A 20,371-nucleotide genomic window follows, 5' to 3' on the forward strand; every position below is an offset into this window, starting at 1 on the left:
TAGGGCATTTCACCCCTTTCATGTTTAAACAACAAACTTCTGGAATGCCTGAAGTGAGTTGGCTGGAAAAAGACACTGACTTAAATATAGTTGAAAAGCAGACTATAGGGAAGCAGTCTTCCCACCAGTCCGCCTCACTCAGCCAATCAGAGAGCAAGAGGGGATGCCTGCCCCTGATTGGCTACTCAAAGGGGCATCCGAGCAGTGTGTGCAATGCAAAGCTCTTTGGGAAGGTGAGCCCTGCAGTAAATGATGGGGGGGGGGAGCACTCATCGCCACAAATTCTCTGCCCCGGTAATTTGGGCAGGGCATGTCACAATTTTTATTTTTAATACTGTGATATAATCCGTTTTCTTCATTAAGCTTATATTGTTAAACATATAGTTTTATTGCAAAGCTTGTTCGTTAGAAAACACACTTTGTTTTTAATTTATCTAATTGAGAGCTATATATGTGTAAGGATTGCAATGGAATTCGTATTATTTCTTCTCCTTCAGGCACTTGTGAATGATATCCAGACAATCCAGCCCAGTTTGAACAGTGTTAATGAGATTGGAAAGAAAATGAAGAATGAAGCAGAGCCAGAGTTTGCATCAAAACTGCAGACGGAACTGAAAGAACTTAATGCTCAGTGGGATCACATTTGCCAACAGGTACTCTCTCTCTTGCTGTGAATGATTTTTTTAAAAAGAAATTCCAGATGTCTCATTAGCATAGTTTTCCCCAATCTGTGCATAACTGCTGAATGTGAGAGGTGGAGACAATAACAACTTCCCATTTTACTATTTTTATTTACCACTAACTTAGGTACCCAGCAATGGCAGGGTTTGACCTTTGGTAATTTGTAACACTTTATTTGTAAAAGTCGTTGTTTTGGGATTTTATGAATGGTCACATTAAGAAAATGTATAAAGATGTGGATGGACTACAACTCATGTAATTCCAAGTTAATCCCCCTCAAACCCCACCAGCACTTAAAGTTGGTCAGGTTAGGTATGTGTACAAACTTTGGTCAAAATCAATTGATGGTGGGAATCACAGTGCTCTCTAGATGCGGGATGAACTACAACTCCCACCATGCCAAGTCAGTCCCCCCCCAAACCCTTTCAGTATGTTCTGTCATTCATGGGGTGTTTATGTGCCAGGTTTGGTCCAGATTCATCATCGGTGGGGTTCAGTGTGCTCTCCAGATGTAAGGTGAACTACAACTCTCACCATGCTGCCTCAGTCCCCCCCACCAAACCCCTTGGTAGGAGGCACAGCCATTCTCCAAAGACTTAGAGAAAGGCAGTCCCAAAAGTCAACACAGTAATTAGTCCAAAATGGGTCAAAGTAATAGAATAGTCCAATATCCATTTCCATGAGATCAACACCAGATAGAATCACCAAACGTCCAAGACAAGATCCACAATGCATAGCCTGAGGTCCAAGATATGAACATCGTCTTCAACAAGATATTGGCTGTAGTTCTAATATAAGATAATTGCTTCCAGTAAAGGGCTGCTGCAAACACCAAATATTTATGCTGCCACTGAAAGCCCTTACTGCTGTGAGGCCCTCTTTTAAGTCAGTCGCTTGGTCCTTCACAGCTGAATGGCATCGATCCTCAGCTGAAGCCAGGCAGGGCGTGCCAGTCCCTGTTATTCAGCCTGATCCTGTCTAGACTCAGATGCTTCTATATCATAAAGGCCCAGCTCCTGCTCAGCAGTAATGAGCTCCAAGATGTCAGGTTGTTCAAGCAGCTGCTCAGCATTGGCCCTGAATCTGGATGCTGGGGGGGGGGGGGGAAGCCTTCTTCTCCATCATCCTCATTCAAGTCCTGAATCCTGACACCCTTCAGGATTCAGGACTTCTGTTGGTCATGGGGTTCTGTGTGCCAAGTTTGGTCCAGATCCGTCATCAGTTAGGTTCACAGTGCTCTCTAGATGTGGGGTGAACTGCAACTCCCACAGTGACACTGGTCTCTGGAAGTGGGAGCCAGTAAGAAATCAGCCACAAACATGCATTGCCGCTCACATACACTTTTATTAGATAAGTAGATAGATAGACAGATAGATAGATAGACAGACAGATAGACAGACAGATAGATAGATAAGATATAAAAAGGCACACAATATCAAGCTGAATGTGGTAATTCAATAAGATTATATGAATTATAAGTACAAATAATTATTTTGCAAAAGTACTGTCTTCCAAGGTGCACAACTAAATTACTAAATTAGCTGTACCTAATTAATAATTTGTCTACATCAGCTTTCAATATTTTAGTATCATACATCTGAAAAAATGGACACTAAAGCATCATTATGATTTAAAGTTAAATAGCCTGGAACAACAAATTATAACAACTTTCAGTTAAAAGCATCTGCCAGTTACAAGCTTTAGATGTCTCCAAGGTAGCCACAGACAGTAGAAAAGCAATTATATTGGCGGCGGGGGGGGGGGGGGGGGGGGGAACCAAACCTGTAATGAAAATTGGACAATAAAATCTGAATATCTTAATAAGAGAATACCATAAAAGTTAAACTCATCATATGGTACTGAATTAGAGTGCAGAGCTGGCAACCTAGAGAAACATGGTAAGTTTAAATCAGGCTGTTTGTAAATAAATTGTGTTTTATATGATATCTTCCTGCATATGAATGTGAGTACTTGGCATCTTTTTGTACTGCTGTTTGTACCATTTAATTCTGAGATATACAAAGTGCAATTTTTAAAGAAATAAAAGGCATAAAATTGGGCTGAGTTTTTGAAAACTCTTAATATTGAATCTCAAGTTTAGTATCATAGTCAAGTTGGTGCTGAGAGCCCATGAAGCATACAGAAAGAAACATCGAGGAAAGGTTTACTATGACAGTACCTACAATGACAATTACTGTTGAACTAAAGCCTCATATTTTATTGTTCTGTCAGACTATACTCATTTCTAGTTAGTAACTCTGAAGAATGAAACTTCCTAGTCTAGGGCATAGAACCTTGTCATTTCTCCAGGAGTTTCTGCCAGGCCTGCTGTTTGCATTGGCACAGTGACTTCTGGAATTGCACAGTTCCTGGTGGTAGGCAGCCTGTCTCAGTGAAACTGCCCAGTTAAGAAAGTGCCAGGATTGTAATGGGCATGGTTCAAGGGTATCAGATTTGGTTATTGTGTCAAAACTTGCTATGTGAGAAGCAACAAGCTTGTATTATGCTATGGGGGAGTTAGCAGACTTGACAACTCCTGGGACTTGCTGTCTCTACCCTGAGTTCTAGCATTAACATCTGTGTATAGACCATTACTGGATTCCTGAGAAATGACATTTAAAAAATGCCTTCTCACAGATGTCCCTTGGTACATTTTGACCTCCAAGGCAGTTTTATTGTAAATGTTTTTTGAACTGTAGGTTACAAAAATAAGACTGAAAGTATTACTTTCTTGGGTTGTTGTATGTTTTCCAGGCTGTATGGCCATGTTCCAGAACATGGCCATACAGCCCGGAAAACATACAACAACCCTGTGATCCCAGCCATGAAAGCCTTCGACAACACATATTACTTTATTTTTCATTCTTTTGTTTAACAAAAGAACTCTTTCAGGAAATATGATTTTTTAATGCAAAGTGTTTCCATTCACATAACATCTGAGCTAGTGTTTCAGTTTTAACTGTTCAACTTTTTAAAGGCCTATGCTAAAAAGACAGCCCTGAAGAGTGGTTTGGATAAGACTGTTAGTCTTCGGAAGGATTTGTCAGAGATGCATGAATGGATTACACAAGCAGAAGAAGAATATCTTGAGCGGGATTTTGAATATAAATCACCAGATGAATTACAGAAAGCTGTTGAAGAATTAAAGGTAACAATACAAATTGATTCTTTTAAAACTTTATATAAAGTTCTCTTCTTTTGTTTATTTAAAATATTTTATTAAATAATTTTAATACAATAAAACTGAAAAAGAAAAGAAAAAATGTACAAACAAAAAGAAAATAATAATAAATACGTATACAACCTAAAAATGGTTGCATATATATTCTGTGTAGAATAACTTATTCAATTATAGTTATACTTATTCAATTCAATTATATATTTCTTCAATTTAGCCAAACCTACCATTAACATAATAGTATTATTTTTCTTCAAAAAAACCAATCAAAGCTTCTCAGTCTTTTAAATATGACACCACTGCCTTCTCTTAAATTAATGTTGATAATTTGTCCATTTTATCTAGGTCAAATAGTTTCACAGTCAGTCACCATTCATTGCAATGGCATTATTTTTCGATTTCTGTGCATAAACTAATGTTGCTGCCATGGTTTGGTGTCATCATTTTCCATATTTCTACTCCAATTGGACATCCATCAGACCCAGTAAAAACAATTTCAGTTTCATTTAGATATTAATGGTCAAAATTCCCTGCATCAAATAATGTATTTGGTGAAATAAATTTTAGCCTTTCCATACGTCCACTACTTCTTGTAGAAGGTTCCAATCTGATTTTCTCATTTCAAACATATATCGTATATGCTCAAATATAAGCTGACCCAAATATAAACTGAGGCATCTAATTTTACCACAAAAAAACTGGTATAATTTATTGACTCGAGTATAAGCCGAGGGTGGAAAATGCAGCAGCAACTGGTAAATTTCAAAATAAAAATAGATACCAATAAAATTTCATTAATCAAGTCATCAGTAGGTTAAATGTTTTTGAATATTTACCGTATTTCAAAGAAAAACAATAAACTAGCTCTATAAGTGGAAAAGTAGGGGCAACAAAAACAATATGGTATCAATAATAATAATAATAATAATAATAATAATAATAATAATAATAAAGTTCATTTGGATCCCACCCTATCTCCCCATGGGGACTCTGGCCAGCTGCCAACATAGTAACAGGCAAACATTCAATGCTTATATAAACAATGCAGAGCTAGATATAGATCTATAATTATAGATACTAATTTCACATATGCATTTCCCCCTGAAATGTTTGCAAATCCTCTCTCTGTGTGTGTGTGTGTGTGTGTGTGTGTGTGTGTGTGCATTTCCCCTACAATATTTGCAAGCCATACACACACACCTATCTAGATATGTCTATATATATATTTGTGTGTTCATTTTCCCCCTGTAATATTTGCAAGGTAGAATATATTCATATCTATGCAGACATAGGTAGAATATATTCATATCTATCCAGACATCTCTCTTTATGTAGATAATTATATCTATATAGGATTTGCAGAGACTTGCAAACATATGAGGGTAAATTCATATATAAAAATAATGTATATGTATGGCTACAGATATACAGGTACATGGATCTATATGTATATAGGATTTTCAAAGACCTGCAAACATATGAGGGGAAAATTCATATATAAAATTAATGTAGATAGATAGATAGATAGATAGATAGATAGATAGATAGATAGATAGATAGATAGAGATATATAGGTACATAAGGATTGCAAAAGCTTGCAAGGGGTTAATGCCTATATATCTGTAGGAGAGTTTAACAAATATTACAGGGGAAAATGCTTTCATAAAATTAATGAATATATATTTTTCTTCTTCCTGACTTGCAAGAGCTGTTGGATTATGGTTGTATGTGTATGAAATGTAAATCAAGTGTTTCTGCTGTTAGGCAAGAGTGTGTGTTTCAGTAATGAAACAGTTAACAGCAGGCTAGTTTTGACTGACAGCCTGCTATGACCTATCAGGCATGATTTCCGGCCTTTGGAGGTCGGAACTTCCTTCGAACTGAGGAATGTGTTTCTTATCTCTGTGTGTGTTGAGCTGGTGCTTGCTGAGGCGAGAGTCTATAGAAGAATGCCAGCTCAGAGCGATGGCTTTTGCTATGCTTTGTAAATATGTATTATAGATATTGAAATAAATGTTTGGATGTCAGACTACGGATGTGTTTGAGTCTGACATTGAATAGGAATTGGTGAGGCAGATGATTGTAACCAATTCATCAGGGTGCTGGAGAAGATGATTGATGGAGTTTGGAAAAACCCACCCAGCACGCATCCTGAACCATCCACGCTGACAAGAGCGTCTTTCTCTTTTCAAAACATTCCCTTGATTAAGAGCGAGGGAGGCTTTGTAAAAGAAAACACACTGATAAGGGAAAGTAAGAGAGAAATATATTATATATTGCAAGCAATAGCCTGCAGGCTCTGTTGCCAGCCTTGACCCCATTATAAGCCGAGGGAGGCTTTTTCAGCTTAAAAAAAGGTTGAAAAACTCGGTTTATTTTCGAGTATATACGGTATTTGAAACCAAATATATTTTGGCCAAGCCCTCTGAAGAAAAATACCAACGACAAACCATTTTATTAAAATTATTATTAGATTGATAACAAAATGTAAATTTCAGTTCTTTTGACCACATTTTTTATTGCTCTATTTGTAAATTACAGCTGGTACTTCATATCCATTGATTTTGCATCCAAAGATTCAACCCACAACTTGAAAATAGCTTTAAAAATCCCCAAAAGCAAACCTTGATCTTGCCATTTAATGTAAGGGACACAATTTTACTATGAAATGTATATGATAGGTCTTGAGCATCATTGGAATTTAATATCAAATTTAATATTCTGGAATCAAACCCCAGCAGATCCCAAGTACCCACTATACATCCAAAATTCTGAGCCCATTTTGTCATACAATCTTTAACTTGTTCCTCATCCATTTCAATTTTTAACAAACATATCAATCAAATGCTCATCATCGTCACAGATATGGTTTTCAAGTTAAGTTTCACTCTATTCAAAACCATATATTTTCTGTCCATTTTAAATCTTACAAATATTTATCTATAAAAATACAATTGAAAATTGTAAGCCTTGATAGTTCTTCATTTGACTTAATTTATGAAAGTCCATACAGTCCATGTGAAAAAAAAATGGAGTATTAGTGGACAACAAGCTAAACATAAGCCAACAGTGTGATGCAGCAGCTAAAAAAGCCAATGGGATTTTGGGCTGCATCAAAAGGATTATAGTGTTTAGATCAAGGAAATCATGGTACCCCACTTTTCTGTTTTGGTCAAACCTCACCTGGAATACTATGGCCAATTTTGGGCATCACAGTTTAAGAGAGATATTGACAAGCTGGAAGGAATCCAAAGGAGGGCCACTAAAATGATCAAAGGTCTGGAGACCATGCCATGTTTTAAATTGTTGCGTATGTTTAGCCTACAGAAGAGAAGGTTGAAAGAAGACATGTTATCCATGTATAAATATGTGAAATGAAAGGATGTTATCAGGAAGAGGGAGTAGGCTTGTTTTCTACTGCACTGGAGACTAGAACTTGGAGCAATAGAAACAAGAGTCCCATTGAACATTAGGAAGAACCTTCTGACTGTGAGAGCTGTTCAACAGCAGAACTCACTGCCTTGGAGTGTAGTGGAAGCTCCTTGTTTCGATGTATTTAAACAGAGTCTGAATGGCCATGTGTCAGAGGTACTTTGATTGTGCTTTTCCTGCATGTCAGGGGGTTGGACTAGATGGCCCATGTTGTCTCTTCCAACTCTATGATTCTATGATTCTTATTCTGGATTGTTCTTGATTAAATTCCTAAAAATCTTGAGAAGTAGTCCACTTCTTTGCAGCTTTTTCTGTAAAAACACCCTTGCTGAGACCCATAGAAATATCTCAGGGCATAACCTTAGTCTGTATCTATTCCATATTAGCAGTCATATCTCATAAAATTGAGAGACTGAGAAAAGCATACTGTTCTGATATTGCTAATCATAGCTACAGGAGTATTTGCAATGTGTCAATGCCGTGGTGAGATTTCACCTGATTGCTTATGATCCTTGATAACTTAGATAATCAATTACATTATTTTCAAACATTGTGAAGTTACTATTTATTTATCTTAATTCACCGCTTTAAATTTCAGGAATCATCATCTTTTTTCTTCTCTTTACAGAGAGCAAAAGAGGAAGCCATGCAAAAGGAGGTGAAAGTTAAGCTGCTTACAGAGTCCGTGAACAATTTTATAGCAAGGGCTCCACCTGCAGCTCATGAGGCCTTAAAAAAAGAACTTGATGTTCTAACTAAGAACTACCAGCGGCTCTGCAGCAGGCTAAATGGGAAGTGCAAAACACTAGAGGTTAGTTATTTCTCCAGATAAACTATACCAGTTCAAAAAGTATCAGAAAAGCTGATAGTTAGTAACACTTAGGAATGCGTACTTTTACATTTTTGTCAATTTCAGCTTTATCAGGAGATATCACATATCTTAATATGCTCCACACAATCTTAGGAATATGAACTTTGCGATAACTGTTTATCAGAGAGTTCTTATTTAAACAGTAGCGGTAAATATGAAGTTGGGGGAGGGGGTTGCTATAATTGAATTATTTGCCTCCACACAAAACCCTTTCAAATTAAGTAAAACAAAGCAGATTTTCGTATATTGAAGTACTGATAAATATACATATTATTTTAAAACTCATTCCTCAGGAGGTATGGGCATGTTGGCGTGAACTACTATTGTATTTAGATGTTGAAAATAAGTGGCTGAACGAGGTGGAATCAAAACTTAAGGCAACAGAAAATATTCAAGATGGCACGGAAGAGATCTCAAAAGCACTAGATGTAAGTATTGATATTATTTAGTGTTAAGTAACCTACAGCCTTGTCCAGTATTTTGCCAGTGGACACCCATTAGCGGATTTCTGCTATTATTTCTGCTATTGTAGCAGTTCTTTATTCCTTTCTCTGCTGCTCCAATACTTCAGCGGGCTTTCCACTGAGGATCTAGTGGAGAGTGGAAGAATTCTATCTTGATTCTGCAGATGGATAGATTTCCATCAGTGGCATGATGCAATGGGTTCAAACTATAGACCTGTATAATGTCTATAGGCTTGCAATCACCGGCAAAAGGGAAAGTACGTGGGGCAGCTTGTGGTGCCTGGTGCACCCTCCCTCCTCCATTCATCAGGTGGCAGAAAAGGCAGCATTGTCCCGCCACCCTTTCTGCCATCACACAGCAAAAAGGGGAGGAAAGTGTGGGAAAGTGTACCCACACTACACTTTCCACCCCGTAGTGGAGGAAAAAGCACCTTTCAGTACTTCTCCACTTTGGAAGGAATGTGAGTGGGGTCTGCCATGCATTGTCTGATGGTGCATGGCAGGCCCATCTTTGCTGTGATTAAAAGTGGCAAAACAGGGCAAAAAGGCCCCATATGAAGAGGTCTACAGTGTTGAACGACTACTCTGGAGAACACGGTTCAAGTTCCTGCTTGGCCATTGTAACTCACACACACACTTGGGCATGTCTCACTCACTCAGCCTCACAGGAAGGTGAAGGCACCCCCTTCAAACAATTTTCCCTATGCCTGTCTATTATTAAAAAAATAAACCCAGTGGGACTTCTTCTGAAACAATAATGCACAGTATTGCATTCTTTACCTTTCAGCAAGGTCTCCTTTACTTTCTTGTGTTACTGCCATCCAGTTACAGAGATGTCATTAAAGCCCTAAAGTCTCCACAACTACCAAAGAAAAGCCATCTGTCAATATAAGAATGACTGCCCATTAGATATATATTTTGCCCCTTTTATTCATTGTTGCTATACAAAAAGACTCAGAGCTAGCTCAGCTATCAACCTTTAGGTCAGTTGAGAAAAACATTAAAAGGGAATTAGCAAATCACCAATAATTTCCGGAAGCTTATTTTGAGTTCCTTTTGTTTCCCAACACAACATACATTTTAGCTACACTTTTTATTGGGCTGAAGGTGAACATTTGACTTTTCTGATGTATTTCTAGTTATATTTCAATGAATACACCCATTAAAATGTGGTAATACGGAGTGTATGATTTCTTCCTCCAATTCTTGTTTCTTTTTAGATTTTTTTTTATTTTAATGAGAACTTTGAATGTTTAGTTTAAGAGGAATGGCAAAAACAAATAATACAGTTTATGGATGTTTCAGTCTCTGGAAACACTAATGCAACACCCAGAAGATAACTGCAATCAAATTCGTGAGATGGCACAGACTTTAACTGATGGTGGAGTTTTGGATGAAGTGATCAATGAGAAACTGGAGAAATTCAATACTCGGTGGGAAGAGCTGCGGCAGGAGGTACATTTTAAGAAATAATGTCTTTTCCCTCACATTTTCTTTTAAACCCTGCATTTAGCACAAATGATAGCTTTTCAAAACCTAAAGTTACCTTACAAAACAATATGTTGCAGAGATATGAAAGGTGATAATAATGCAAGTAAAAACCAGCAACTTTGCAGTGTATGAGGTTTGGATAGGATTGGTGGAGCAAGGCAACAGTGCACATGGCAAAAGTACACACCCTTTAAAAAATAAAATACAATATAGAAATGGCAACTTGTTTTTAGAAAAGTGTCCATATGAGAGTTTGCAGTAATGGTGCTATCATGTACCACAGCTAGTATCATAGCTACAACCTACCTCTACAGGGGTGGAAGACCTTTCAAAATGGCCCACCCTTGAAAGCTAATGGATCCTTTGAGATTCCAGGAGGCCCTAGAGGGTTCTATGGCTGGTATCACCAACAATACTATTGAATTTCTGCTCAATAAATGGAATAAAAATCTGACACAATTGCTCCCAAACATCCTCTCTGACCTGGTAAAAATCAGGGAAACGAAACAGGAAGGACTATGACTAGAGTGCAGGGGATGGGAAACTTGACTTTTATGCAACAAAACACAGTAAAGAGGGGACCTTTGCTCCTATGTGGTGGCAAATACGTGCAGCGAAGAAAACATTCTTCTCTGCATGCATTGTGTCTGCAGATTCACGTCCAGCTGAGCTGTTCAGAGAAGTGTAAGGCTTAACTCAGGTACCCTCCCCTCCAATCTCATTGCTATAACCTTCAGTAGCTCACTGTGATGCTTTTAACAACCATTTTGCAGATAAAATATCTCTCACATAAGAGCTGACTTAGACACTGTCATTGGAGCAGAGGCTAACAATGAAGTGTCCAGCAACTCTGTGAGCAGGATTATACTGGATCAGTTTTAATTGGTGAGTACTGCTAATGTGGAAAAGCTGCTAGGGCAAGTAAGGAGGACAACCTTCCTTCTTGATCCCTGTCTCTTCGCTGGTTGTCTAGAAAGAAGATGCAATTTGATCTCAAATACATCTCTCAGGGAGGGGAATTTTCCATCCTGTTTAAAAGAAGCAATAGTTAGACCACTGCTGAAAAAGCCCTCTCTGGATCACCTGGACATAGTAATTACAGACCAGTGTTTAACCTTCCTTTATAAGGCAAGGTTATTGAGAAGGCAGATGCCCTCCAACTCCAGGCAGCCTTGGATGACACATATTTCCTTGACACATTTCAAACCAGCTACATAGCAGGATATGAAGTTGAGATGGCTATGCTCACCTTAGTGGATGATCTCTGTCTTAACACAGATGGGGGGAGTATTTCCCTGTTGGTGCTTCTAGGTCTCTCAGTGGGTATCAGTACTATTGACCATGGTATCCTTCTAGAATGCCTGGAAGGGCTGAGAATCAGAGGGACTGTGTTGCAGTGGTTCCGGTTGTTCCTCTCAGGCAGGTTCCAGATGGTGATGCTTTGAGATAGTTGCTCTTAAAAAAAAAAGGAGTTGTTATATAGCATCCCACATGGGGCTATTCTATGCCTAATGTTTTTTAATATTTACATGAAACCGCTGGGAAAGTCACGGGGTGGAGTGTTATCAGTATGCTGATGATATCCAAATATATGCTCTCCATGACTTCAAACACAGCCTCAACTAACGATAGCATGTCTCCTTCGAACAAATGCCTGGAGGAGATAATAGGCTGGATGAGGGGAAAAAATGGAAACTGAACCCAGACAAAACAGAGGTGCTTGCCATTAAAGATCTTAATTTGGGGATGGAAATGTGTCAACCAGTTCTAGTTGGGATTGCACTCCCCTTGGAAGACTGTTTTCACATCTTGGGAGTGCTCCTGGACCTGTCTCTCCAAATGTCAGCCCAGGTAGATGTGACAGTCAGCTTTAGCTGATACGCTGATTGTGACTGTAACGGAAAGCCTTATTTCATTGATAATTTTTGCCTATGTTATTTAATGTTGATTTAGAGATAAAAGTGGGCAGAAGTTAGCTACTGATGATTGGCCACGTGTCACCATGGTAACGTAGCTGCTTCAGTAGAAATGTAACAATTTCTAAGCTAGTGAAAGGGGCGGAGCTAGCTGGAGGAGAAAAGGAGGAGATGTTTTTTTTTTAAAAGTTCAGTTATGTTGATGTTTCTAGTGGGGGAAACTAGAGAAAAGATGTGTGTGTCTGAGGTTCAGTTATGGTAGTCTCTAGCCGGGTGAGCTAGAGGGAAAAGGATCCAAGTTCAAGTTTGGGACTTCAGTTGGAATACTGAAGGAAAAAGTGACTATTGTTCAGTGAGATCTGGGGTTTCTAGTGAGGAAGAGCTGAGGAAAAGGAATATGGTAGAGACAAAGTTTCAGTCAAGTTGTTAATGTTGAAGAATGAAAGATATGGTTTATATTGTATATAAGTGAAACTGAAGAAGTAAACTATTGCAACCAGTTACGATTTTTGGACTAAAGAAACCATAAATAAATAATTCTGTTTTAAATAAAGAAAGTGCTTCTGAGTGGTGAATTGCTCGACTTAGTATCGGCAGAAGATTTGTCTCACATATTTCCCCTCAGTGACACATCATATCGTACATGCACACGTACAGACTCAAGAGTTTATAGCTGGCAGTGGCTGGGATCCTGAAAGAAGGATTGCCCCCTGCCTGTTTATGAAGTGGACCCTTGCAGTGACCCTTCCTAGATTTGGAAGATCTTAAGATGGTAATGCATGCACTGGTAACCTCAAGGTTGGACATTTGCAATGTGTTTTATATTGGGCTACTTTTGTATGAAGTTGGGAAACTAAAATACAGCAGTCAGATTGGCTACAGGCACAACTAAGAATGAGCATATTACACCTACCCTACAGTCACTCAACTTGCTGCCAATTAGTTTCGAGACAAAATAAAAGGTGATTTGGGTCCAAATAACCTAAAGGATCACCTTCTCCCATCCAGTCTGCCCCAAACACTTAGATTCTCTGTGGGGCGGTTTCTCCAAACAGCAAGAACCCAACTGGCAACTGCCAACATTCCAAGAATGTGGAATGACCTGCTGGAAGAGCTCCAACAGCTAGATGAGCTGTTAGAATTTTAAAACAATCTAAAGGTCTATTTCTTCTGGCAGGCCTACCCAGCCAGTTTTTAAGCATGAATTCTAAACACATGTCCTTTGTTTAATCTCTATTTTGTTTATTTTAATATTATTTTATAAAATATGTTTTAATATGTATCATTTATAAAAATAAATTTTAACGTGTATTTTTGGTATTTTTACAATGTTTATTTTTTTAACTATTCTGTTAAGCCTTGAGCCACAAGGAGAGGTGGATAAGAAATAAATAAATAAATTATTATTACTATTATTATTATTATTTTATTGTATGACACAGCAAACAAGATAGATATGCTGGATTTCGTTTTATAAAATCACAAGTCGAACACTTCCCAAGTGTCTAGGACTGTGTGATGTATTTTTGGATGATGCGCACAGATCCCAGTAGAGTGGCCTTTTGAAGTTGGCAGATCATAATTTTGTCAATGTCTATTGTTTCCAAATGCCGGCTGAGATCTTTTGGCACGGCACTCAATGTGCCCATCACCACCGGGACCACCTGCACTGGTTTCTGCCAGAGTCTTTGAAGTTCAATCTTGAGGTCCTGATAGCGGCTGAGTTTTTCCTGTTGTTTTTCGTCAATGTGACTGTCACCTGGGATGGCAACATCAATGATCCAAACCTTTTTCTTTTCCACAACTGTGATGTCTGGTGTGTTGTGTTCCAGAACTTTGTCAGTCTGGATTCGGATGTCCCACAGTATCTTTGCATGCTCATTTTCCAATACTTTTGCAAGTGTGTGATCCCACCAGTTCTTTACTGCAGGGAGGTGGTACTTGAGGCATAAGTTCCAATGAATCATTTGGACCACATAGTTGTGCCTCTGTTTGTAGTCTGTCCGTGTGATTTTCTTACAGCAGCTGAGGATATGATCAATGGTTTCATCGGATTCCTTGCGCAGTCTGCATTTTGGGTCATCAGTTGATTTTTCGATCTTGGCCTTAATTGCATTTGTCCTGATGGCTTGCTCCTGGGCTGCAAGGATCAGGCCTTCTGTCTCCTTCTTCAGGGTCCCATTTGTGAGCCATAGCCAGGTCTTCTCATTGTCAGATTTTCCTTCAATTTTGTCAAGGAACTTTCCATGCAATGTTTTGTCATGCCAGCTGTCAGCTCTAGTTTGTAGTGTGGTTTTCTTGTATTGTTTTTTTTTTTTTTTTTTTTTTTTGTCTGCTGTGCTTTGAGGAGTTTCTGATTTTTGGCTTCAATCAAAACAGGTTCTTCACTTTGCTTTACATATTCTGCCAGGGCATGTTCTTCTTCTTTGACTCCTTGTTTTACTTGTAAGAGTCCTCTACCCCCTGATCTTCTAGGCAGATATAGCCGGTCAACATCACTGCGAGGGTGCAGTGAATGATGAATGGTCATGAGTTTTCTTGTTTTTCTGTCCAAATTGTCCAGTTCCGCCTGTGTCCAATTTATAATGCCAGCAGTATTATTATTGTTGTTGTTATTGTTGTTATTATTATTATACTTGCTAACACATCTCTCTTTCTATTCCCTTCCTTTTTACCTCCTGAGTCTAATATAGGAGGTGGATCTCTCTCTTGACAGTTACCTTCCAGATTTCCCAGATTCCTTTGTTGTATTTGTGGTAAATGGTATCAATCCTACAAAGCACTTTTGTATGGGGAGAATATGATAAACATATCCACATATTTCATGGTCTGATCTTGAGAGAGTTCCTATATAATTGATTTTCATTAAAAAAAAAAGATAGAGATAAAGGGCTATTTTAAGCATATATTTTCACTGATGTGAATTCTTTATATGTGGATATACAGTATCATCTTTATTGAATGTTTCCTATAGAACAATTTTAGTGAAATGATTTTTCACCTACAGTATAGAAATTTTAGGATTTTGAAGCTCACTGAAGTTTGTGACACTTAATTGACTTAATTGACCAAATTTTCTGGCATTATATGCTGTAACTTTTGAACACAACAGTTAGCAAGACTGCCAGTTTCCTTGATCTTATGATCCCACCTACCTGATGCATCATCTAACAGGATATATTATGCTATTCTCAAATAATATACAGAGATTGTTTTCCTTTCATTCAAGATGTAGGTAAGCATTATATGCTTCCCTCTTGGAATTTGAAGAGGAGAAATGAACAGTGGTTTTTGAATTAAATGTCATGTATAATATTGTCTTACAGGCCTAAGATCCCCAGGCATGTCAGAAAAAATGAAAAGTTATGTCACTAAAATTGTTATGTAGGAAACATTCAATAAAGAAGAAAATGATAAAATGTTAGTTTTAAAAAGTCAAACTATATGAAATGGCTCATTCTTTTTCTTGACATTTAGTGCTTGAAAGTTACGATAGATGACAACCTACTATTTTTAACACTGTTTCTTAGTCCCTAACTCTTTTAGGTATAGGTGCAATAATATATAGATTGCTTAGAACAAAGTCTACAATATAATAGGTGCCATTATTTAATGAAACCTTCAAAACTCACGACAAATTTGTGAAAATTACAAATGTGTTCTTGGGGCAACATGTGACCTCTATAGCTGTTCTTGAAGTCATTGGTTCCTTAACATTCCCATGACCACATTATCATGTATAGAGAAAATGATGGAGTTCACCTCCTAATGAAGCTGCAAGCCCTGCACAGCTTAACCCATTTTTGAGAAGCATTTTTCAAAAATCTTCTGACCACTGCTGGGATTCCAGGAGGTTCTTTGACATTTTTAGTATCCCAAGAGGCCTTCAGAGGCAACAAATGCCTCTATCCTAGATCTTGGACTTCATCACATTGAGCTGGAGAAAACGAGAGAAAGTGAGGGAGGGATGGTGGAATTTCATGGTGTTCTGTTTTGTAAGAAGACAAAAAATGTACTCACTCCTATCATACTAAGATCGCCTCCTCCAACTTCTAACTCAATCACCTGTTAAATTTTCATCATATGGGCAGGTGATGACATTTCCCACTTCAAGTATACCAGCACACTTTTAAAAACAGGCATCATTTAAGGCAGCCCTACCTTCAAACCCCTTAGACTTAAACAAAAGCATCTTTCTTAAGTTGGCACTGGGATTGTTTGCACTCAAGACCCTTGACATCACTCCAGATAGTAGGAAGTGGTTTTAAATTAACATTCATCTTTCCCAGAGCCTTTGCATTGGCAATCGTAGGAAGTGGTTTTGGATTAACTGTCATCTTTCCTAGAGCCGTTGCATTGGTGATTGTAGGAAGTGGTTTTAAATTAGCCCTTTCCCCAAGTCTCTGCATTGGGACTCTAGGGAAATTGGCATTTTGGCCGCTCCCACACACTGCGTCATCATCATTGTTTTATTTACAAGCGGGCAATAAAAGTGGGCAACAGTGATTAACACCACATTGGAATATTGGCCATTTAGTCCATCTCTATGCAGAGAATTTTAAAAATAAATCACTTGCTAATCAACTCAGGAATTGTTGGAAAAACCAACACTTTAGAAAAGGCAAAAAACCTCACCCCACATCTGAAGTTTGTGTCGTGTGAAGGGCACAGTGGGTTGCAATTTCTTAAATGTGTAGAAATTCTGATTTTGTGTGTGTGATGAAGTCACTTGTTTCTCAAGAGGTACAACCATTACTATAGCAATGTCTAGATTTCTAGATTACACTGAATAATTACGGAGAACAGCTTGCAGTGTGAAGCTTCAGTGGAAATATTTGATTTTGGGGCACATTTTAAACTCACTTAAGACCATGATAAGGCATAAGATATTCTTTCAGTACCTCATCTTCAGCTTAGAATATTTCTAGAAAATTTATAGTAAGTATGAATGGCTATACAAAATAGTTCATGATCCATAAACTAAAGGTTCCCTATCCAGTAACATCTGAATGTTCCCAGATCAGAAGTAAAAATTTCCAGATAATATTTTCTGTATGTACACCTTATAGCAGATCATGTAACCTTAGTAGTAGGGCTATTGAATCTATCTATCATAAGACAATGTTACAAGTGAGAGGCGTGTCAAAATGTGTGATAATGCCCATGAACTTTCATACATATAAAAACTACAGAAGTAAGGAGTGGATAGAGGGAGCTGCCCAATGTGCAGAGACATACTCAATTAAAAAAGTAGATATAGGAATGTCAGAGATTACTTTCTCCAGATCTTCTAAAGTTTCATGAGATAATCATGAAAGGTAGAGTAGCAATGAAAAGAGGAAGAAAAACTAATGAAGCCCTTCTGAGCTAAAACAAAGAGAATGATGTAGCAAGATTTCAGACTAAATTCCATGTTCTGGGTGGTTTAAGAAAATAATGATGCCATGCAAACCTAGAGCTCTGAGTTTTAGTGATTTCAGCTAGAAATGGGTTAGGCAATTTGATTTCCAACCATGAAATAATGAGACCAGACACAAAAAATTGGGTTAAACAGGGGGCACTTTGTTTGACCTATATAAAGCCTATTTAAGTAAGTTGTGCCTGGGAATAAGCAAAGAAATATGAGGAGCAACTTGATTCAGTTCTAGCTGAGATGTCAACCCATAACTGACCAGAAATTTCAGCGGAAACCTCCAAGACAGGAAGAAAGATGGTGCTCCTACTGGTGATTCTAAAAGTAGAAACAGCAAGTAGATCTGTTATCCCTAAAGTTCCTTTCCAGCTGAAAATTAGGGATAACTTTGTGACGGCAAGAGCTGTTAAGCAATGAAATATGCTTCCTTGGGGCATAGTGAAATCTCCTCCTCTGGAGGTTTGTAAGCAGAGGCTTGGGGGGGGGGGGGGGCTTTGATTCTGTGTTCCTGCATGGCAGAAACACAGACCTTGTAATCTCTTCCAACTCTCCATAATTCTATGACTGTATCCTGTGGTGGATTATACAGAATTGGGGTTCTCATAGTGCTGTGTCCAACTGTCTCCTGCTTGAGCTGGTGCACATGATCCCAAAGGAGGAGTTAGGATGCCACAGATTAATTATAGATCATATATCTCAGAATCCATTTTATGGCTCCTTTTTCTGCTATATTACTAAAATAGAATGGCACAAATTGCAAGATTCACCCTGATTCTTGTATTTTCTGGGTTGGATTAAATTGATAGGTGGAAAGGAGAGTATGAAACAATTCCCCTTTCATAGACATATCCATAATGTATAGTTTTAAATAGGCTAAACCTGAAGGAATGGGGAACTCATTAAAACTGGTCCAAGACAAAAAATGGCTAGAATCCTCTTTCCTGTAATTTGTATCCTTTGCTTTATGTCCTAGTCTCCAGAGCAACAGAAAACATGCCTGCCACCTCCTCAATGTTACATCCTTTCAAATATTTAAACATGCCTATCTTGTCCTGTCAACTTTCTCTTTTGCAGGCTAAACATACTCAGCTCCCTCTGCCATTCCTCATAGGGCTTGGATTACAAACCTTTGATCATTTTGGTCGCTGTTCTCTGGCGATGTTCCAGCTTGTCAATATCCTTCTTGAATTGTGGTGCCTATAACTGGATACAGTATTTCAGATGAAATCTGACCCAAGCAGAATAGAGTGGAACTATTCTGCTTTGATCAGACACCATCTAGAGTACTAGATAACTATTCTGTTTTGGTCAGACTTCACAAGATATTTTCTAGACAGTATAGCTCAAGTAAATAGATATATGATGTAACTCTGTGATTATACCTACTCTCTTTCACCAAATCCTTTTTTTCTCACTAATCCCTTTCTTCCTCCTCCCACCTGCTTTCTATTAATGAAGGCCAAGTTAATATGTTCCTAGAGGATTAAATCCTGGATTATGTAATCCTTAGCAGTTACAGAGTTGACATTAAGCAGCAGCATTTTTAGATCCAGTGAATCTTTGTTACAACAACCTAGCGTTTGTTGGGTATATGGTAAATCAAAAGGCAGAAGATGTGTACTGTCCCTCTTCTTCAGCTTACTTATTCTGCCTTCATTTTTATATTTATCCTGCCTGTTATCTTTTCTCAGTAGAGATAGAAACACAGTAAATTCCTTCTATTTATTTTGATCTTCTCACTATTTCTCATACTGATTTCAGAGAAAGGAATTAATACCTCAGTTGATTTTAAAAACTGATTTTTAATAAATAAGAACAATTGAAGGCACTTCTTGTTAGTAAAAGATTAGAAATGAATGCAAGCGTAAGCAGTTAACAACCTGCAACCTAAAGCTATAAAATATAAAATTTATTATTTTATAATCCAAAATTTATGTATCAAATTTCCTCAGAATAATGCTGGTTTTCTTTGGAATTGAAGAAATGTATTCCATTCACCAGCTGTCTTTCTAAAGAATGCAACTACAATAATAGCTTAAGAACCTTTCAACAATGTTATCTTCTGTTTTGTCACCAGTAAATCTACACTGTACAATCAGATTTTTATTACCCTCAATTTATATAATCACTTGACATCACTGTATGAGAATGGGTACATCTACACTGTAATTTCATACAATTCGGAATAAATTTAACTGCCATGGACCAAAAGGATGTAGATAAACTGAAAAACTGGACAGATGTTAATGCAATGTATTTCAATAGAGATAAGTGCAAAATTCTACATTTTGACCACAAACACAAATCCACAGGTATAGAATGGGAAATGCATGTGCTCAGCAGTACTATATGTGAAAATGGCTTTGGGATTATTGTTGATCATAAACTGAACATGAACCAGGAATGCAATGCTGCAACTGGGCATATTGATCTTTATAAAGGGAAGATCCAGGTGACATGAAATCACTTTCGAAATACCTCCAGGCTGGTATAACATATACAGTGAGTGATGTCCTTAAAATGGAATTTAAGACATTGTATCATATAGTAGGCTTATAATGACAGAACATACTGTGTGGCAATATTAGAAAAGTCTCGGTCCTACATTGCTCCATTTTGTAACACTTAGCGAATGTTAGAAAGGTCCTAACTGTGAAGAAAAAATTATAGATAAGGGGAAACATAAACCTAAACATTAAAACATAAAAACCTAATTACTTTGGCTTCTTAAGCTATGCTCTACTACTCTTTAAACTATGCTCAGAGGCACTATTTATATCCTATGTTCTAATTTGTTTTATAAACAGAGCTTTTATCCCTCTCACTTTTATCCTTCTCACTTGTTGCAATGGATTATGGATTATCTTAAAACAGCTTGTGATGATGGTTATTCTGTTCTGAAGAAAGGAAATCACTTGAGAGATA

General features: G+C 37.7%; 1 protein-coding gene across 14 annotated transcripts in view; it reads left to right on the plus strand.

Moving 5' to 3' along the window:
* dmd (dystrophin) overlaps positions 1 to 20,371 on the plus strand; it is a 1,684,732-nt gene that overhangs the window by 745,217 nt on the left and 919,144 nt on the right. For all 14 annotated transcript variants that reach the window (XR_010004953.1, XM_008107345.3, XM_016992722.2 and 11 more), the window contains 5 exons: positions 498 to 653; positions 3,659 to 3,829; positions 7,920 to 8,102; positions 8,456 to 8,590; positions 9,932 to 10,081. Coding sequence is in view for 13 of the 14 variants with exons in the window: in XM_008107345.3 (XP_008105552.2) it covers positions 498 to 653; positions 3,659 to 3,829; positions 7,920 to 8,102; positions 8,456 to 8,590; positions 9,932 to 10,081 (795 nt within the window). In the remaining variant the exon portion in view is untranslated. The remainder of the gene's footprint in view (positions 1 to 497; positions 654 to 3,658; positions 3,830 to 7,919; positions 8,103 to 8,455; positions 8,591 to 9,931; positions 10,082 to 20,371) is intronic.

The sequence above is a fragment of the Anolis carolinensis genome, chromosome 3 (assembly GCF_035594765.1).
Source record: "Anolis carolinensis isolate JA03-04 chromosome 3, rAnoCar3.1.pri, whole genome shotgun sequence".
NCBI lineage: Eukaryota > Metazoa > Chordata > Lepidosauria > Squamata > Dactyloidae > Anolis > Anolis carolinensis.